The sequence below is a fragment of the Amaranthus tricolor genome, chromosome 3 (assembly GCF_026212465.1).
Source record: "Amaranthus tricolor cultivar Red isolate AtriRed21 chromosome 3, ASM2621246v1, whole genome shotgun sequence".
Lineage (NCBI taxonomy): Eukaryota > Viridiplantae > Streptophyta > Magnoliopsida > Caryophyllales > Amaranthaceae > Amaranthus > Amaranthus tricolor.
The window spans coordinates 24,211,790-24,234,319 of NC_080049.1; the positions used below are offsets into that span (position 1 = coordinate 24,211,790).

Here is a 22,530-nt window from a genome sequence, read left to right on the forward strand (position 1 = left end):
CCGATAATGCAACCGCCAATATTAAATGCATCGAATTTTTGTATAACGAACCTACTTTTAGTTTTATCCTTGGTGGTAGATTATTACACGTACGTTGTTGTGCTCATATTGTTAACTTATCTAGCCAAGCAAGTATTAGACAACTAAGTGATTTATTAGATCCCATTAGAGATATAGTGAAGTGGCTTAGATTAGGACAGGTAAAGAGAAGATATAAGCAATTATATGACCATTATCAACTAAAAAAAGTATATTAGTCATTAGATACTCCTACAAGTTGGGGCTCAACCCATGATTTATTAAAAAATGCTATTGCTTATCGTCCGGTTATAACACAACTATATATTGAGTGTACGGATGTAACACCCCGTAATTTATCAGGTTTAAAAAGAAAATATAATAAAATAAAATAAATAAGTATTATTAAATTAAATTATTTACATAGATAATTATAAGAAATAAAGTAAGTTAAATTTTAACGGTAACGCGTTTTATCGCGTACGATGTTATCGCGTGGCGTTTCTTTTCTGTTTTAACAATAATATAATAATTACTTAATTAATTTATTAATTAAAAAATAAATAAATAAAATTAGGGGAAGAGGAAAGGGGTGGCGGGTTGTCTTGGAGTAGGAGAGGAGTCTTGTAACTCCTCTCATAAGTGTGTATTATGGCACATTAAGTTCATTGTTTTAATTGCCTATTAATCCTTAAGCTTCATTTGGATTCCTCACCATTCTAGCTTTTCAAGTGAACACAAAAATTCAGAAAAATTCTCCCCTTTTCCCTGTTGTTTCGGCTCACTTCAAAGGAAAAAAAAAATGTTGTTCCATCCAATCTTTTGATCAAAGGGGTAAGTTTAATTGAATTGTTAATTATAGATTTTATATACAAGATTTCTAAGATGAATTATATTTTATGTATGATGATATCCTATGAATTTTAGGAGGATTGAGTATATTTTTATCTATATGTAATTTTCTCTAATAATCCTTTAATAAACTTTAATTTGTTAAAAGGATTAAGTTATGTTTCTTTTATAAAAAAAAAAAAAAAACCTTTCTTGATTTATATTTTTTAACAAAATTTAAATTTGTTATAAGAATTAAGTTATATTGATATTTAAATAAATTTCTTTTATGATGTGCATTTCTCTAACAAAATTTCAATTTGTTAGAAGAAATTTAAATGGTATGGATCAAGTAATGTAGTAATCCAATAATTTATAAATCCTTTAGCAAAATTTGATTTGTTTGAAGGATTGTGTTTATATATATATATATATATATATATATATATATATATATATATATATATATATATATATATATATATATATATATATATATATATATATATGTCTTGATTTAAAAGGGTGATTTGGTTTTATGATTCTCCATAAAATTTTAACTTGTTAAGAGAATTAAGTATTTAATTTAATTATCATAACTTATGAGATTTTAAGGTTCTTGAAGGATCTTGTGGATGGACATGTTTCTTTTTATTTGTTGGCTTTTATGCTTTGTTGATGGGGTTTTGTGTATTAATATATGTGTGGAAATATCAAGTGGTTATGTGATAGGAAAAAAAATTGGTCTCGTCTATTTTATCTTAGTAGTTGTGGATATTGGGCTTGTTAGATCTATTTTGGTCATGAGATTAAAAAGGTTAATAATTTGAATAATGTATATATGTATAATAATAATAATAATAATAAAATAAAATAAAAAATTTCGGGCAGCAGCAGTTTTTGCCTCGGTAATGGTGCTGATTCGGAAACGTTAGTCGTGTTCCGTTGTTGTTTTATGTACCAATGCGATAAAAATTCGTTAAACGCTTAAAATAATGAAAAATAGTAATTGGATGTTAGAAATTATGAAATTTGGTACCAAGGTAATTGACGCGTTCCGGACGCAGTGGCGAAGTCAGATTTTCCATTTGAATTTTGTAAACTATCCGAATTGTCCGTTTAAGTTTCTGGTTAAAATTTAAAGTTTGGAACTATTGGGTATTGGATGAAAACATTTAAAATTATCAAGTCCTAGTAATATCTTAGTAGTATGGAATGGATTAAATGTGTAAACACGTTCTAATACGTGATCGTTTTGTGTGTGTGTTATTTAGGACCTCGATTCATAAGAGCGCGAAATTTCTATCGTGATTAAACTTCGTTTGTTGGCAGCGCTTCAAGGTACACGCTTAGACCATACTGTTTATGTGGTTGTGCAAGTAGTGTTATTTCATTTTTGAGACATTGTAAATCACATAAGAATTAGACACTTCAAATAATTTGAAAGAAGTTAATTGGAAATTGAGGATTTATGTGTTTGTTACCCAAAGGGGTTAACGTTTTGGTTGTATTATGTTACCCAAAAGGGTTAACGTTTTGGTTTGGATTATTAAAATTATTATTTCCATGGCAGTTTTGGATCATTACGGTCACCATGAGGGTATACATACTTTTTCCTTTGACGACCCGACAGGACGGGCAACGTCTTAGGTCGGTGGTCGCCTTGGGATTAGCTCTCCCAAGTGTATTCCTTTAAAAGGATTGGATTTATACTTAAACGACCCGAACAGGACGGGCTACGTTACAAGTTGGAATTATCTAATAATGAATATATTAGAGCCTATGCATGCTAGGATAAACACATTGCTTGTATTCAACCTGGTTGACATTCGTATGAAGTCTCTGACGTGTATTGGATTGTTTCTTTGGAACCTACTGCATGTTGTCACACAACGACTAGTAGGTTGATTGCAGGTGGGGACTGGAGTGAGGTCTAGACTTAGAACCCGTAATCATCAAGACTATACTTCTTTCTTTTGTAATTAGATTATGAGTAGAAATAACTCCGAATTATGTAACAAGAGATGGTGTTGCTTTCTTTTCGTTTTCGCCTATTTTATTTAGTTTATCTAGAGGCCTTTAGGCTCTCGAGTTGTACGTAAGAACTTCCGCTGACTTATTTCTTTCACGTTGGTACTGTTTTCTGTTTTAATTATATTTCTTTATTGACGGAACGTTGACGATCCTAGAGGAGACTTTTCTCTAGAGTCCGAAGAGTGGACTGGAATTCGTATTTTTCATATGAATTTCCGAGTTACTTAAACCGGGTCGTTACAACGGATAGCCGTATAAGTGATGAAGCATGGGAACTAGCTATAGGCGTACATAAAATATTAGAAGCGTATGTCCACGCAACTAAAATTTTTTCATATGTTTACAAACCAAAAGTCCACTTAGTAATAAGTGAATGTATTACTATTTTTTATCATCTTCTTAAACATTCGCATATTGATACTAATAATATATTTTTAAAACTGATTCTTGCAGATACGATGGACAAGTGAAAGATGTATTTTACTGATTTTCCTTTTATTTATGGAATTGACAATTTTAGACCCATGTTTTAAAACGAAAACCTTACTAAATTAATTGGATTTTACTACCAATCATTAGATCGTCCGCCTAGTGATGTACATAATTATGTTGAAAATTGTAAAAAACTTTTAGCAGAACTTTATGATTACTATTTTAGTGTATATAACCCAAGTCGTGATACGTCTCGTCACGTTCCACTTATTATAATCCCATAATAGCTAACGTAATAAGCCAAGATGATAGTTTTGTAGGACCATCTTCTTTTTCACTCTCCACTTCACACTTAGAACTAGATGATTATCTTAAACATTACATTGAAATTGAACAAGATAGTTATAATATTTTAGAATGGTGGAAAGAAAAATCAATAAAATTCCCCATATTATCGAGAATTGCAAAGAATATCCTTGCAATTCGTGCTTCTACTATTGCGTCGGAGTCTGCTTTTAGTGCAGGTAGAAGAGTTCTAGATGAAAAGAGATCTCGTCTTGCTCCACATACTATTCAAATATGTGCTTGCAAGAAAGATTGGGATCAAGCGGAGCTCCGAACACAAGGACTCAAGATCGATAATGATCCATGGATGATGATGGATACATCTGCATCATCGTCAGGAGGAGAGTCAGCGGAAGCATCTAACCAACAAGATGATAATGACGAAGACGAATAGTATCATGAATATCGGACAACGATCAATCAACATTCAATAACTACAAATAAAAGTATGACAAAGAACTACGTGGGCTTTGATTCCTTCGGGATACGTAGGAAACTTAGTATTCCTTCGGGTACTAGGTTCAAGTCCATTTTCTCCCTCTTTTTTATTAATCATCTTTATCGTTTCTTATTAACTTATTTTTTCCTTTTTATTAGTAAATATTTTAATAACGATGACAAGCACTGAATTTCGCTAATAATCAAGTAATCATCAAAGGTACGTCCACATTATTATAGTATTTTTATATTATGTTTAAAGGAAAAATAAGAATGGAACCGATGGTTCGACGCGCCCGACTCGGGAGTTAGAACCGCCAAAATTGCCTCATGAACCGCAAAGGAACCGTTTGGCACCGTCCGGAACCGAAACTGAAAACGTTTGAATCAGGTTCCAAATGAAACCGGAACGAAACCGTCCCAATCCAAACCGTGGCCATCACTAATAATGGGTCTTTGGGATCTGATGCGAGGAAGCCGTTAAAAGGGTTTTCCAACCAAATAGTATTTTTGGAAGAAAACGTTGCTCCGTTTCGTTTATTTTTGTTGCATTAAAGGTTAAAAAACATGCACATACATGAGCTAAATCAATGGGATTAGATTTGTGAATTATTTTGACAGATAATGGAGTTACATTTGCATATTATTTTTGTTTTCAGTTTTTCATTTGTAGCTTTCGGCTGCATTTGTATTTTTCCATTACACTTTGTTTAAAAGTTGTAATATTATACTGAAAATCATGCTATAGAATTTGTAAAGCTTGTAGCTTGTAGGCCATTCATTCTTTAACTCTTGTCTCAAATATACTCCGTTTGCCGAATAAATTGCAATAATTATACATTGCACAAAAATTAAAAATTATAAAACATAATTTAATAAGACATTTTTGTTCTTTACAATTTCATTACATGCGTTTTATATATCTATTTACAAATCTATTTTTGGTTCATACTCCTATTTGATAAACCTGATAAATTTTTCCTATTTTACTTTTTATCTCTCAACTTATATTCTCACAAAATTTTACATTTTCAGGAAAGGGATGAAGTAATAAAAATAAAATTGGATCATATTCATATCTATGAACCTTAGAAATTTATGAATTATTCCATAGTTCCTAGGCCCGGGTGGAGTTATAACTTATTAGGGCTCATGAGGCCATCAAATTTCATGTTCTCACATGCAACTTCTAGATTGTAGGCAGGATGAGACAAAGGTCCATGTATATCATCATCTTGAAAGATTCTTTGGCTAAAGTACGAGTCATAGGGTTAGATCTAACATCAGATATGTAGCCAGATGACGGATCTTTGTTTCAGCCTTTAATCTATTGGGGACCAACATTTCCAAAAAATCATCTCAAAAAGAGTACATTATACATATTTGATACTATTTTATAACCTTCGTCCCATTTAGTTTAGACACAAATATTTTAAAAAATAAGGGGACCACCTAAAATAGTATACCCATATGCAATATTGGATAATTTTATCTAGGGTGAGTTCTTCGTTCCATCGTCGACCCTATCTACGTTTATAAAATGAGGAGACCACCTAAAAATGTATATATTAAATTGAAATGTGAGAATAAATGTGAACTACTCAAATAAAAAAACGGGACAACTAAAAAGGATTGAAGAGAGTATAATATTAAAATGGATGGATCTCTCCATAATTACTCAAAATCTATATTTATTCACTCGGTCCCTTTTGAATATGTAACATTTAACTCAAATATGTTGTAAATTCAATGGGACAGTGGTAGAACCGGGTCCAATTATATATCATTGAAGACTTAAAGTAGTAGTATCATTGAAAGATTGTTTAGCTGATAAAGGATGAGTCATGAGTAATGATTATAAAGCATCTTTTACAATATTCCTAATCCTATGATGGAGTGGCAATTATGTGTTCGTCTTTTTTGGGATTAGGTAATACATAGAGGCATGTTCCAACACAATTTACGGAAGGGCTTCATTAGAGCATCATTAATGGACGTCCTTTGCCTGTTTTCATAGAGCCTACAGACAATAAAAAATATTATGGGGCAACTCTCATATGATAAGTGTCAACTTTTAATAAAAAAAGAGTGATTTACTTTATTATACCTTCTAAATTAGTAAATTAATTAGCTTTTTTATTTTCTAGTTGGTGAAAATATAATCCTTATATCGAAAGCATAGAAGTGTAAGCTTTTAACTGCTAAATCAACCCATATACGTATATTTTTTTTGCTTTGAAAATTTTCATATATTTGGAAAAGTTATTCTAAAAATAAAAATATACACTTAAAATTACTCAGTTATTATCAACTCAACTCTATTTAGTTTCCATATCTCATAATCCAAGCATATTTAACTGTTTTTTTAGCTCAACTCTATTTAGACCATTACCAATAGTTGTTTTTTGACTACAGTAACAAATTTTTTGGAGAAAAATACAAAAGATCTTCCGCCCCGAGGGGACTTTAAAATGTTGGATGCAACACTCCTTCTGCTCCTATACTTAAGGAATTAGACCTTACTAGTTTCTTTAATCTCTCACACACATTTAAATTCTCTTTTAATATCATTCATAGTATGATAGTATAATTCAATCTACCTCTTAAATTAATTTTATATTTATTATACGATAGTTCTAGGAGACCAATTGAACTAACATATTAGTCTATGTAGGAATGTAGTCGACATTAATCTTTTGGAATAAAAAATCTATTATTGTTGTTGTTGATATATTATACTAAAAGACAAAATATTTAACTTTCCATAATTTTCTTTGGTCCTTTTTGTTTGATGCAATCCTAAAGGAACAAAGGGAGTAATTATAATTCTTATAAAAGGTGACCAAAGTCGATAAAAATACCTTTGTCCCAAGGAATTAACTTCACTTTTAATTTTAATTTTAGTCTGTTTCATTGAATTTGTCATATTTTTATTTTGTCTATGACACACTTTTTTTTCAATTATTCACACATTTTACCTACATTTTCATTTCTTCACCCATTTCTATCACTTTCTTGTAACATATATCATCATCATCATCATCATCCAACCCAGTATATCCCGCTCTTAGAAAGCTAAAGTCAGGATCTAGGGAGGGAAGTACGGTGGCAACTCATACCCATAAAGGAGAGTACGGCCAAAGGAGCCCCCGACTCGAGAAAGATAAAAAAACGCGAAAAACACGAGCAAGACAACTTGAAGGCCTATCGACAGAAGGACCACTACAAAAGAGAACAAAGAACTAAATAGAAAGGAAACGGTAAGGGCAAGGGGTTGAGGGCACTAAGAGGTCAAAAGACGGACATCAGTAGTCTAAGATGTGGATATGACATCTCCAACTGCTCTTATCCTTAGTCAGGTCCGCAGAGAGGTTTAACTCCTACAAATGTACTCTTATTTGCTCATCCCATGTTCTCTTTGGTCTACCTCGACTCCTCTTACCATCTACTATAATGCTTTCTACCCTCCTCACAGGGGCGTCGAAAGTCTTCCTCTACGCATGACCAAACCACCTCAATCTATTCTCTCGCATTTTTCCAGATATAGGGGCTACCCCTAGTTTGTCCCTAAACTCTTGGTTAGCATATATACTCCCTTTTATAAATTTTACCCCCTCAATTTACACTTGTGATTACTCACTCCATTTCTTAAAGTTGTTCCCATTTGTCATTTGAGTTGTTCTATTGGTTATTCCCATAAAGAATACTTATATTCATATCATAAAATTTGAACATAATTAACCTTGTTTATCCTCATTTTAATATTTTAATAATGCTTATAATCCCAAATATTCTCCACTAACTTTATTTTAATATTTTTATATTGTTTATATACATATTTCACACCAACTTTATTAAAATATTTTCTAATTTGGTCGCTATATTTTTTCCACTAACTTTATTTTAATATTTTTAATGTTATTCTCTTTTTTCCTCTATTAAATTTATTATTCAATAAAATAAGAATATATACCTACCATCTTAAAAATTTTATATTTTTAATTTCTACTTTTAAAAACAGGAGGAGTATTTATTTAGGAGTAGAATATAAGAGTAGATCCCAAAAAAAAAAAAAAAAAAAAAAAAAAAAAAAAAAAACCGAAAAAAAAGAACAGAAATGCGTTGGAAAATCCGTGTGGGCGTGGGTCTATAATACTTATTAAAAAATGAGCCTGCTTGCTGCTCCTATATAATCTCTCATCACATCTCGTTGCGTGTGGACTGTGGTGTGTTGAGGGAGCCTACATTCTCAATTTCACCGCCGCCCCTGATTCCTCATCAGCTTCTGCCGCTGATTGAGTGACTGTTTCTAGTGAAGACGAAGCTCATCGATTCTGTCCTTTTTTCCTTATTAAAATTTTAAGTTTTAGGTTATATAATATATAAATGGGGGCAGAACAAAATTCAAATGAAAATCACATTACGAATGGAAATGGTGCTGTATTTGCTAACGGGAAGGAAGATAATGCTCCTTTAGTTTTGGGTCTTCAACCTTCTGCCCTTGTTGATTATGTTGCTAAAGTTGATTGGTCTTTACTTGATCAAATTCCTGGTGAAAGGGGTGGTTCTATTCCGGTAATTCTTGCTTAATTTTCCCTGTTTTTGATTTCAGTAACTATTATGAATGTTAATTTGCTTCATTCTTATAATAATTGTCTCAAGGGAGGTGAGATGAGATGGCCCTTTTGAGAATTTCCAATATTATGGCAGTTTCTTTGTGTTTTTTTTTTAAATTTTTATTATTATCTTTTGTAAAGAATACATCTTTTGTGGTTAAATAAGAACATAGAGGTAATTGCATTTGGAATTAATGGACGCAATAAAATTTGTGTTGATATGCCCAAAAAGAGAAATTGTAGGCTTATATTCCCAGATTCACCAAATTGTCGCAACCCAAATTGACAAGAATATGGGTGAAGTGTTATTATTTGTACTAATTTGTGGAAATTAATTTGTCTTAACTTTATAGGTTATTTAATTAATGCCTTAATTTTATAATTTTGAGCAATTCATTCTAATACTTGTGATGGGGATTCATTCTAATTGTTTTAGAGATAAGGTGCCGGATGATAAGTAGGCAGCATTTAGTTGATGATGTTCTAACTTTGAAAGCATGTCATTCACAAATTAATGACATTCTTGGATTGGAGTAAATATCAAGGGAAAAAAATGTCAAAGTAAGAAAACAAAGGATACTAGAATCTAGATATTGAATCGAGATTCGAGAGAATATGGTTGTTGGAAAGGGAGGAAGTAGTTGCAAAGTGATGGAGACGGAGGGGAGGGGTAATTACATCAGTGAGTGTGAGGAGATATTTCTCTCCCAAACGAAGAAAATATTCTCTTTTCTTCAGCTTCCTCGTTCGATAAGACTACAACCTTTTCTTTGCCACCACAATTCCTTCAAGTCCGCCTTATCTTCTTTCCTTAGTTTGATATTTTATTTCCCCCTTAATATTTTCCCAAGGGCTGAGCAAAAGTTGAAAAATACTTTTAATGCTTTGTATATTTTCAAAACTTATTGATGTGCATTGAGAACATAATACATTGTTTTATACCAAAACCTTCGACGACCTACTTGAGTGTATTTATGTGTCATTATTATACACGAGGCCTCTATTTTTGGAAGCCCTATGTCATTGTAATGGAAAGTTGTGAACAAAAAAACTTTTTATGATCAAACTTTCATTACGATGGTAATGACATGATACATATCATGAAAATTTACACTATAAATCATTCCCATTACTACCAATTAGTACAATCAACCAAACGGGCCGTTAGGGGTTTGTGTATGTCACTATATGCTTGCCATTCAACTGCTTCATGTATATTTTGTGTTGATGATTAGTTAAGAAGAAGGTTTAAGAGAAAAGGGCTTTGTATCAATTGTGGCTGTCCAAGTCATTTGTATAAAGAACTTTGTGAATTGCTTATGTTCTTATTCGTTGCAGTTTACTTTCTATTTCCTTCATAGTCATATAACTCGAAAACATAATGCTAGAATTCAATATGACATTTTTGTTGTTCGCTGGTCATAAATCCTTCCATGGAATTGTTCTAATATCACTAGGTTGCATGGTCGGATGTGGAGCACATACTTAGTGAGGTCAAAACCCATATAGCCCCCTCTGAAGATGACCTATCTCCTGTGAAGACTCTTGGTGGAGGTAGTGTAGCAAATACAATTCGAGGTTTGTCTTCATGTTTTGGTGTCACTTCTGGTCTTGTTGGTGCTTGTGGTGATGATGAGCAAGGGCAGTTGTTTATACATAACATGAACTCTAAAGATGTTGATTTGTCGAGATTGATGACAAAGAAGGGAGCCACTGCGCAGGTGAGCCTTCTGACACTGTATCACTCACTTATCTTATTTAGCATATTCTTGACTAGAGTTAGTGTGCAATACAGTGCATCTGCTTGGTTGATGCAGTTGGAAATCGCACAATGCGACCATGCCTTTCACAGGCTGTTAGACTAAAGGTGCTTCATCTTTCACTCAATTGTTTGTTGCAATGTTCTTTGGACTCCTTGTTTGCCATGCTATTCACTGAAAATAGAACTAAAAGTTGTGATAAGTGACCATCTGACCTGTTTCTTCAGGCTGATGAGTTGACTGATGAAAACTTCAGGGGTTCCAAGGTATGCTTCCATGATTTCCTGTGCTTCTGTAGAAACTTGTTTTGTTGCTAACAATTGTAAATGTATTTATCAGTCAAATCTTTAGAGTTGTTTATTATTGTCTCATCTATGATTTTTTGATAAGCAAAACTTAAAAGTATTCCAGTGGGCAGGGCCGTTTCATTCAATTTTGGAACCCAGTGCGAAATATTAAAAAGACCCTCACAACAAAGGCGTAATAATATGATACCTTTTTTGTTTTGTATTGTTGATATTGTAATTATTTTATAAAAAAAGCCTTAATAACTTATATAACATAGCAAAAAATGTAAATTATACATACCTAAGTTATAGTATTCTAGTTAATATCAACTCTGTATATAAAAATATATTTTTTGAGCCCTCACAAATTTGGAGCCCTGAGCGATAGCTCGCTTTGTCCGGCCATGCCAGTGAATAAGATGACTCCCCACCGCTTAAGATAATTCAACTAATCACTATTGTTGCAGTGGATATCAACATGGATAAATAGATTATGAAGTTTGCTTTTCTGTTTCTTTTGCGCAGTGGTTGGTAATGAGATTTGCAGCAATTAATTTGGAACTCATACATGCTGCTGTTAGAATAGCTAAACGGGATGGACTTCTTGTCTCCCTGGACTTGGCTAGTTTTGAGGTATATTCTTTAATATCCATTTTTGTTTGAGATCTTACCAGACTTCATCAAGCTGCTCTGCTCTAATGATTTGTAAATATATCTAAATTCGGCAGATGGTACGACACCATAAAGCAGCTTTGGTAGAATTGCTTGAATCTGGAGATATCGATCTTTGTTTTGCCAATGAAGACGAAGCGTTGGAAATTGTGAGGTAATGAAAGCCTTCTATACAATATGTTTCACATTGTTGCGACTTGCGAGGTCCGTTACAGTATTAGATTGATCAAGTGGGCTAGAAAAATTTTTGTTGAACAACTTTGGCTGGTTTAGTTCGTTACTAGAAACTCTCTTTCAGAGGATCTTTCTCGAGCCGAGGGACTCTTAGTCGCATCCTCTTTTATGAGTATGAGTTGCCGCCTTCTTTTCCTCCCCAGATCCTGATCATAGTTCCTATGGGCGGGATACACTGGATACGATGATGATGATTAAATGGACATTCCATTTGGCTGCAGGGGCAAACAAGATACAAGTCCTGAAGCTGCACTTGATTATCTAGCAACACATTGCCAATGGGCTGTTGTGACGCTTGGTTCCAAGGGTTGCATCGCCAAGCATGGGAAGGAGGTCTGTTGGTTTTACTCGTGTCGTGCATCATATTTGTCATTACTTGTCTTTGAGTATTTCATCTTAGATATTAACAAACTGTGGTTCGTCCTGCAGACAGTGAAGCTCTCGGCCATAGGCGAAGCACAACCTTGTGATGCCACAGGAGCCGGGGACCTCTTCGCAAGTGGGTTCATATACAGCTTGATAAATGGTCTATCCTTAGAGGATTGTTGTAAAGTAGGCTCTTGCAGTGGAGGTTCTGTCATTCGATCGTTAGGAGGTGATGTAACTCCAGAAAACCGTCAATGGATGTACAAGCAGATGCAGATCAAAGATCTTCCTGTTCCCAAAGTTTCTTTATGATGCTCTATATTGCGAGTCATACTCATCCTCAATTTTTTAGGTAGATATATAACATTGTCGTTGGGGCAGATATGGCATCCATGAATCGCGGAAAGGAGAAAACCGGACGAGTAGATGTATGCTTACTATTTATTTATCAAGATTCTAATTTTTAGTGATGCTTTATTTGGGACATAGCTAATAAAAATGTCATTCCTGCCTGAATTATCATTGAAATTGTACTTGCTATAATATCAATAAAGGTGAGGCAAGGGAGGGATTTATTTGTGATATTCTGCTATTCAATTTCCTTAGACCCTGTCTTTCATTTCTTCACATTGATTTTTGTGGTATCTATACGAGTTATCTCCAAAACACACTTTTTGATATACACAAATTCTTAAATATAATGGTCTCATGTAAGACTCTATTGGGTTGACTAATGTACATTGAGAGTGTTAAAATCTTTACTTATAATCTTAAATTGATCAATTAAAAAAATAAATTAACTATTTGGACTCGTCTTATAGTAAGATAATTCAATCAAAAGGCTTGCATGATTTTGGGGGGCGTTTGGCGCAAGTAGGCCTAAAGGATGATCTACTATTGAAAGTAAGTATTAAGAAAGAGCATATTAAATGTGGCCTAAAAATTGCTTTTGATTACGCTTCTAGGCTCTTATACCATGTAACTTAAAACAATATATTTTTATGCTGAGACATGCTTATCTTAACACTTGAAAAGTGTTAAAAAATAGTCCATATATAATATTACATCGAAAAATTAGAGAAAACTTAACTAACATATAAGCTTAATAAACTACTCTTTTTATCAACAGTAACAATTGATTTTAGGATGAAATATTATATGCAAATGCAAAACTACGACATTTGTAATCTAGATCAAAATACATTTATTTATTTACATAAAAACCTGAAATTGGATGAAGCAAAGGAATGAGTTGCAAATTAGTTTTCCTCCTCCCCATTATGCCAAAGGCTTCATCCATTTCAACATCTTCATGTTTAATCCCGTCAGGTAACTTCCAATCAAAATGGTAAAGCAACATTGCCATTACTAGTTCAATTGTTGCCACACCAAGTCCTATTCCCGGGCACATCCTTCTTCCTGCACCGAATGGGATTAATTCAAAGTATGTTCCTTTGTAATCTATCAAACACCCATCAAATCTTTCGGGATTAAAACTTTCAGGCTCTTTCCAACACTTAATATCTCTTCCGATAGCCAACTCGAGTTTTTGATGGTATATCATAACCACCAATTTCACATTTTCTCATGGATTCCCTTGGTATCAAACAAGGAAGAGGAGGGTGAAGCCTCAATGTTTCTTTGATTATAAGTTTCAAATATTTGAGCTTTTCTAGATTTGCCTCATCGATCATTATCTTGTTTTCTTGTAATACTTGTCTAACCTCATTTTGTGCCTTCTTCATAACTATTGGATTTCTCATCAATTCTGAAAATGCCCAATCCATTGTTGTTGAAGAAGTTTCACCTCCCGCACCAAACAACTCCTGCATGTACGATCACATATTAGATTATTATCCACTTGTCTTGCATGAAAATTGTTTCACGTGAGACGGACCCATATAATTAGTCTTTTTCTCTGATTGATCAGTTCAAGATTACAAGTGATAATTTTTATGTTATAAGTAATCATTTTAAAACAATAAATATACATTATCGAATCAACCCAACAAAGATAATATAATCCTAAGATAGTTTCATTGGAGAATTTGTGAATTATTAAGGGATATTTGGATCTTGGCTTTTACATTGCTTTCTGGTTGGCTATCGGCTTTTGACTTATTGGTTGGTCAAACAACAAAAAAAGTATTTGGCAAATGGTTTTTAAGCCGGCTGAAAAGTTAGCTTTTAAGCCAAAATTAAAAAAAACTACTCTGATTAGTTTTTTTTGTTGGCTTTTGCCTTGTTGATGCACTTTTTTTCTAATAAAAAGCCAACAGTGAACAACCATTGTCTTAATTTACCAAACGTCTCCATAAACAATTGACTTTTTCAGCTAACTTAAAAACTAACAAACCAGCCAACATTTCCAACTTGTCAAACAAGTCAACTACCAACGATGAACAACCAATACCTAAATTTACCAAAAGTTTCTATAAACAACTAGCTTTTTCAGCTAGATAAAAACCAACAAAAAACAATCAAAAGTTCCGGCTGACAAGCCAACTAAAAAAGCCAACAGCTAACAAACAACAACTAAAAAATCCTCTAATTATTTAAGTTACACATTGTGACGTGAATAAATTACTACGTACTCCCTTTATCTCTTTAGATTCAAGCCTTAGGACTAAAAAAACGTTCACATATTTGAGTCATATATAGTACTTAAAAGAAAAAACACAAGGAATGGTTGTACTTACAAAAACAATTGTTTTGATGTTATCTTTTGCGAGGGAGAATTGATCAGCATGATGTTGGTCATCCTTATAATATGTTAAAAGAACATCAACCAAATCTCCATCCTTTTTACCTTGTCTCTTGTCATGCATATGTTGTTCAATGATGGGATCCATCAACATATCAAGCTTTTTAACCATTGATTTGAGTTTCCTGTTCATTCCGGAAATGGAGCTTATGAACTTAAGCGATGGATACAAGTCGTTGATTGAAAAGCCGGTGATCAACTCCGATAATTTAGCTATTAACTTTCTAAATTCTTCACAATCTTTGGCTTTTTGATTCATCGATAACCTGATATTATTATTATGGTTAAATGAGTTACTATTTGATCACAACTTTGAATTATCTTTTAATAAACTAAACTTTGACCCTTTAGTTTGCTATCAGCATATAGGATATGCTTAAAGATGTTTATTCGGGTTATTTGGTCGATTTCGGATCGATTCAAATTGAATCTTGTTGTTAAACATTTAAAGTATATATAAACTTAGAGTATATATACTACATCCTAAGTCTAAAAGTGGGAAATATACGATAAATACCAAGTTCAAAATATGCCTAATAAATAAAAACACGAATTGAAAAACATTGGGAAAGCAGTTATTCGTCGCCCATAAGTGACGAGTCGTCGCTTGTTGAAAGCAGGGTCTCAAAATGAGAGAGAACCCAAAGCCCTGTCGGCTATATTGGCGGCAACTCGTCGCCAAGCTGCGGTGACTCTGTCTTGTTTTTCGCAGTTTTGTTAGTTTATTACGATAGTGTTGTTTGTTTATAATCATCACTAATAATGAATAGCCTTTATATGGTGGTTAAATCTGATAAAACACTCATCATGTTTCATTTGGTGAATCATCCTTTTGGTTCATTGGCTTTGTTGGATGAAACACACTTGTTCCATAGAGACATTCATTGATATTCTATTCTATAAATAAGGGAGTATGCGGACATTCAATCTTATTCTCAGAGCAATTTCTGAATTCGTTTTTAAAACTTTCTTTTATTCCTATTCTTCTCTACACGAGATTATAATTAAAAGAGTAATTAACTTTCATTATAATCAAAGTTCATAATTCATTCCAATGCTTGTCTTCAACCTTGGAACCTCCTTTATGCTGAGAAGCTGTGTAGGTTATATTTCATTATGAATTTAATCATTATCCCAAGCATCCTCGTGGGAGAAATATCACAATAAAAAAGTGCACTCACGCCTCTTATAAATATCTAGTTTTCGAGCGACTTTGAATTCATTGTTGCAAACATTCATTGTGTTCTTTTGGTGATGAGAAGAGTTGCATGGCCAACTTCAAGGGATTAGATTACAAATAGTGTAGAATACAATCTTGTAATACTTGTGTCCACATTGATTTTTGCCTTTTTATAAATGCATTTTAAAGTCGGGTCAAGTCAAATTTGATTTCAAGATTGAATAAATATCAAATTATCGAATCTAATTTGAACACATCTGACTAAGGGCGTATTAATGAAAGGAACACAGGAACATGTATAATATAAAAGAAACAGAGGAAGTATTAATATGTATATATACCTTAACGTAATGTCAAAGCTAAGGGAGAAAAGTTCGGTAGTAAGGTCAATGACAGACCCTTCCTTGTCCTGGATAAGTAGAGATTTGATAAAATCCATGGTGGCCTCTTCTCTGAACGGCCGAAACTCCAGAATACGGCGGGCGGTGAAAAGTTCTAATGTTGCTATTTTTCTAACTTCTCTCCAGTACTCACTATAAGGACTTAGCGCAATATCACTGTAATTTTTGTATACTACTTGAGCCATTAACAACTTTGGCCGATTACAAAACACCCAATCATGAGTTTTCAAAACTTCCTTCGCCGTTTCTCGCGATGAAATCACCACCGTGGGAATTTCTCCAAGTTGCAGGTGCATGATAGGGCCGTACATCCTCGCTAATTCTGCAAGACGACGGTGTGGAAGGGTGTTTTTGGAAGATAGTTGGTGGAGGTTGCCTATTATGGGTAATTTTGGAGGTCCTGGAGGTAAGTTTTTTGGTGGGTTTCTTTTTAAAAGATTTACAAAAACGGTAAACAGAATAGTGCTGAATGTTATTATGAATAAGAGTATTATCCATGAAAAGTACTCCATTTTTTATATTGAGTTTACTGCTAGCGTGATAAGTGATAAACTACCTGTTTAGATAAGTTTTAATTTATTTGGGATTCTGGTTTCATTAGTGTTGCTGTTTTCCTTTCTAAGTCGATATTTGGGATGAAAACACGTGTAAGATCAGAACGCGACACCTGTGTTTTTTCTATGATTTTGTTGTTTTTATCAGTAGTGACGACAAAATAAGATGTGGATGAAATTTTCATACTTATAACGCAATATAGGGTGTATGTGTATTGACTGTATTCATTATGAGAGTATCCAACTTATACAAGTAATATTCACTTTAAATTTGCGTTATATACTTTATTAATTTTAACAAATTTAATAATAAATTTAATTTTTTTTAAATCATAAAATATAATAAAAAATAATATTCTTAATTTATTCTCAATAGTTTTAATAAAAACATATAAAATTAAAATACATTAATACATTATAAATATAGGGCGAGAGATTCTAAGGTGGGGCGGTTGGGTATAGGACAGGTAAGACCTCATATCCAATTATTCATAGGTCATCACCTAACTACTACCTATGACAGGTAGGACTTTTTATACTCATATTTACCCAGTACCAATAAATATGTACTGATACCCGCTTCAATTAGGACGAATGCGAGGTGAAACTCATATAAATTTACACCTTTGTCTTCCCTATATATGAGTTTAAGGTTGTGGCCTTGTAGGTGTATTTGGTTTTAAAAAAAATTTCTTCAACTATTTAGCAAATTTAGCAAATGACTTGTTTAACAGGTGAAAAAAAATCTTCTATTACAAAATATTTTTATTGTTTCTATAAATTTGTAAACATATATTTCTATTTTGTCTCATCACTTTTAGTTTACAATATTTTTATTTTGAATAGCGTTATTTCATCACTTTCTATTACTTTTATTCAAATATTTTCTTTAAAATTTTTTCAATTTAATCATATTCATACAATTTTTAATGTCTTCACCATATTTTAATCTTTGTATCTTTTTCCATTATTTCAGCCTCATGGACGCAAAATGACAAATTAAATAAGCTAAAAAGTTATCATTCACTAAAAGTGCATGTAGACACCGACAAAAATCATTGACATTACTCTTTTGATTGTTAATTTTGAATGGACAAAAAATGGTGAAATTATTATTGATAAACAGGATTACTTATGTTGAATTAGAAGAACAAATTAAAAGAGAACAAAACTGAAGAATACCTAATTTCATAGCACGCGAGATAATCTTAAAACGGAAGCGATTAGATCTTCTAGATTAACACGTATTCTCTAAAGTGATGACCCTTAATGTTATCACTCTTAATTCTCTCTAATTATGGGATGGCAAGAGAAAAAGAAATATGTTTAACCTAGGGACCATAACTGCTATATATATAATAACTTGTGACTGGTATTCAGCCCATTATGGAACTCTGTCATAAAATGAGTCTCTACACATTTAAGGTTCATAACCTATTGATACATTTAAGCCCAAACTCTTTAACTTTAATTAGATACTTTAAATAGGGCATAAAAACAATTTTAATTAATTATAATAACATATAAATATTTACATATAAGCCCAACGTTGGACTTTGGTCCTACAAATTTCAGATCAAATACACCACCACGCATAGGTGGTCGTAATTAGACACTACCCAGCGCTTGTGGTCGCAAATTGCAACCACCTAGTGAGTAATCTGCGATTCACTTTTGTGTCTGGTCGTAAATTTTCAACTATTTGGACTACTTCTATGATTTTGATGGTTTCAATTTTTTCTGAAAAATTATTGGTTAGTCACGACTTACATAAGTAAATCCCAGAACTTATAGAAAAACATGGAACTCAAATGAACTATGCAAGTTTCTTTAAAAGTGACATTAATTATAGGATTTTAGGTTGACCATATTAACGTTGACCACAAATTTGACAATTTTAACCTTGACCATGTTGATTTTTAGCTTTTTTCTCATTTAACCCAAACACAAAAAAAAAAAATTAAATTAATCACTAAAAATGAAAAGTAATCATGATGAATTTTACATCACACTCAGACTTATAGGTTTGGCTATTTAAAGAGCTTTTTTCCATTAGAAAAAATCTATACAATTCGAGTTCTTTTCTTAGTTGGTGTTAAAAAAAAAGTTTTCTTCATGGAGAAATTGACAATTAAGTATACATGGAGGCACCACTAGATTTTCCTAGAACTTTGATAAAAGAGAAGGTTGTAAGCTTAAGAAAGCCCAATATGATTTAAAACAATCCCTAGAGCATGGTTTGGAAGGTTCAGCGCAAATGATTTAAAACAATCCCTAGAGCATGGTTTGGAAGGCTCACTGCAACTATTAAGTGGTTTTGGTATAGAAAAAATAACGCTATTCTTCAAGAAGTGTGGTGATAAAATTACATGCCTAAGAGTTTATGTAGAAAATATGATTATTACAGGAAATAATATAATATAGATAACGGAGTTGAAAAGGAGGCTATTCTTAGAGTTTTAGATGAAATATTTTGAAAATCTTAAGTACTTATTTATTATTAAGACATGACTCTATCAATTCAAGGGAATACATTTTGGTACGGCCAACGCTGAGGTTATGAGGGCCCGAGACAAAAGATTAATTATAGGCCCTATAGATATGCTTCCGTTGTTCCATATTATTTGCCTTGATGATGTCAATTCTCCACATAAAATGTCATTAACATATACAAGTATATATGCAACTAAAACATAACAAAAGAAGTACATAAAACAAATATTACAAATTTTATTTCAATAATACCGGAAAGTAAAATATTGTACGTAAAACTACAAAAAAGACCAACTCCTTGACCGGGTCACCAAAATAATTCAACTAAAAAATTTTATTATTATAAATTTGTAATATTACAACTCTAAAAGGACCACATATAATATAAGATTTGTAATTATCATTCCAAACAAGGAGAAAATATTAAGCACCCACCACTTTATTTAGCTCGAAACCAATAAATATAAAACCAGTTGAATAATGACATAAAAAAGAAACAAATAGAGAAAAATAAAAAATTATTAATTAATTTATAGTCAAAGAAAAGTGAACGCACAAGAAAATTAGAAGTATTAATGAAAAGTATTGAGTAATGTTTAATATTAAATTTTAAAAAGAAAAAAATGAAGTTCATGCATAAGTAATTATTGAAGCTATGCATTTTTATAGTTATAAAACAATAATAATGACAAAAGATTACTACTTAGCTTGGTGGATACTGGATAAGTACTTGTCTTCCACATGATAGTCTTGTATTTGAATCCTCATACAGGCACAAGGCCACCTCGCCCCTCCGATCCCCAGGGCCGGCTATGTATTTTGGAACTTATAATTGATTGCAAACCAATTAAACTCCAATTATGGTTAATCATGGGTTAGAAATGTTCAATAATTAGGTGAATATTTTGTAAGTCGTTTAACGTAATTATGTCAGTATACAATGAGACGTTAATTTAGTCTACATTGAGTAACGTTTATGTTTTACTAGAGACTAATAAACGTCACTGAACCGTTATTTGATAATGCAACGAGGTTAATGTCGCTAAATCTATTGGGTCACACTGTATCAACGTGTGTGATCATTTTATATGTTTGAACCTATATTAATTTAGCTTCATGTGACTAATTTAATTAGACTAATTATTAGTCATACGACTTAATATAATAGTAATACTAAGTGCTAATCAAATAATATAACATCAAGTTATAATGGAGGTCTTAAATGAGTTTTAAAATTTTGTAACCGTCCAAAATAAGCTACATTGAAAGGTTTAAATGGTTTGGCCTTCTTTAATACTATGAATTTATAGAGATTTGATTTTAGTGTGTAACGTCTTCATTGGTAGATGTCAAATATAGTATTGATGTTTCCTTTTAAATACTAAACACACAAAATTAGTTTAAGAATTGTCCTTAAACATTGTACTAGTATACGAGGTCTTGCAAGACGTTGTGGGTGGACTACACTAGAGGAACTTTATTTGCGGTTCTTGTCTCATGGTTATATTTTTCTAATGGATTCACGCTACAAAGGTATAATTTTCGTCCCGATATTTATTTGTTTCATCTCATGTCAATAATTCAATCTTAAGAAGGTTTTAAGTTTTTCGTATGTTAAAAGTTAACATTACTAAAATCCTACACAGTGTACTTTACCTTTGTTGGACGGAACTTAGCAACTTAGAAGAGCAAGAAACCAAAACTAGTAAAAACACACAAGAACCACACAGATTTCAGATAATATCCTTTGCTGTACACTCTGAAGTATTGCTAATCCAAAAATGCCAATTCCATTATTATTATTATTATTATTATTATTATTATTATTATTATTATATATATATATATATGTATGATTATTATAAAATATAAATGATATTAGATTTATTTTATTTTTTGTTTTATTCATGTATGATTATTTTATGTTACAATTTGAGTTTTAATTAGTGTTATGTTTGTTTATTATAACAATTAGTTTATTTATATTTGATTGCGTTTAAAAATTTAATATAGGTTTACGCAATGATGGATGATGGTAGTTATTATTTGTATAATAGAAATTGGATGTACGAAAGAGAATTTGATGACGGGTCATTTAATATAGAATTTATTAGGGGATTAGAAGAATTTATAAAATTTGCAGTTTCAAAAAGTCATTCATCTAAAATTAGATGTTCTTGTGCGAAAAGCAAAATGTTGTCTTTAAAAAATCAAATGATGTGAGGGATCATTTGTTAAGGAAATGATTTGTGAAAGATTATTACGATTGGAGGTATCATTACGATATTGCCGCCGGTGAAGGTAGCAGCGACAATAATGTGTTTGTTCGGGAAGAAGTAAATGTTCCTTCTCCCACGCATAACCCTGAGGAAAATAATTACGTTCGTATAGTTCATGATGCTGCTGCGAGTAGATTTCAGGACACGTACCTTCTTTTCGCAAAATGACTACGGTTACGTGGAGGAACAGTCGCCTGATGATGTAATACCTGAAGAGTCGAATCCGGAGCAAAAAAAATTTTGAAATATTAAGTGCCACAAACAATCCACTGTATGATGGATGCGAAAATTACTCTCATATGTCGATTATAGAGAGAATGAAGAATCTAAAGACATAACATAATTGCTCAGAGAGGATGTGTAACAGGCTCAAATTTCTTAATCTTAATCTTCCGATTAATTATTCCAAAATTTCTTTTCGAATTCCTAATCTTTTGGTTATCTAATTCAAATCACCTTTAATTCCTAAACCTTATTCCGATTTTTGTAATTTCTTCCAAATATTAAACTTAAAAATATATATATATATTCTTAAATTTCTTTATAAGCACTAAAATAATATTTTATTATTTTATACTACGAAAAGTAAAATTTTAATATTATATTTACGGTTTTATTAAAACGTTACGTTTAAATTTCGTTTTCTTAAACTAATTTTACTACTTATCATTTTAACCTTACAACTTTGATTTAATTATTTTATACCTAAAAATTAACTATATTTTTCTTATTAACTTTAAGTATAGTTTTAACTAAAATTTTCTAAGTAAACTATCATATTTTCATAATCAAACCTTAATCATACTTTCCCATTAATCTAAAACAT

The 22,530-nt window shown here is 32.0% G+C and overlaps 1 protein-coding gene and 1 pseudogene across 1 annotated transcript; one reads left to right on the forward strand and one right to left on the reverse strand.

Annotated features, from left to right (window-relative positions):
• The first annotated feature begins 8,284 nt into the window (after positions 1-8,284).
• On the forward strand, positions 8,285-12,615 carry LOC130808623 (uncharacterized). The gene is made up of 8 exons (XM_057674076.1): positions 8,285-8,673; positions 10,172-10,435; positions 10,510-10,581; positions 10,702-10,740; positions 11,287-11,394; positions 11,490-11,587; positions 11,889-12,000; positions 12,097-12,615. The coding sequence occupies exons 1-8, from the start codon at positions 8,485-8,487 to the stop codon at positions 12,343-12,345; spliced, it is 1,131 nt and encodes a 376-aa protein (XP_057530059.1). The 5' UTR covers positions 8,285-8,484; the 3' UTR covers positions 12,346-12,615.
• A 264-nt stretch (positions 12,616-12,879) lies between these two features.
• LOC130808622 (cytochrome P450 726A27-like) lies at positions 12,880-16,962 on the reverse strand (annotated as a pseudogene).
• Between the last annotated feature and the right edge of the window lie 5,568 nt (positions 16,963-22,530).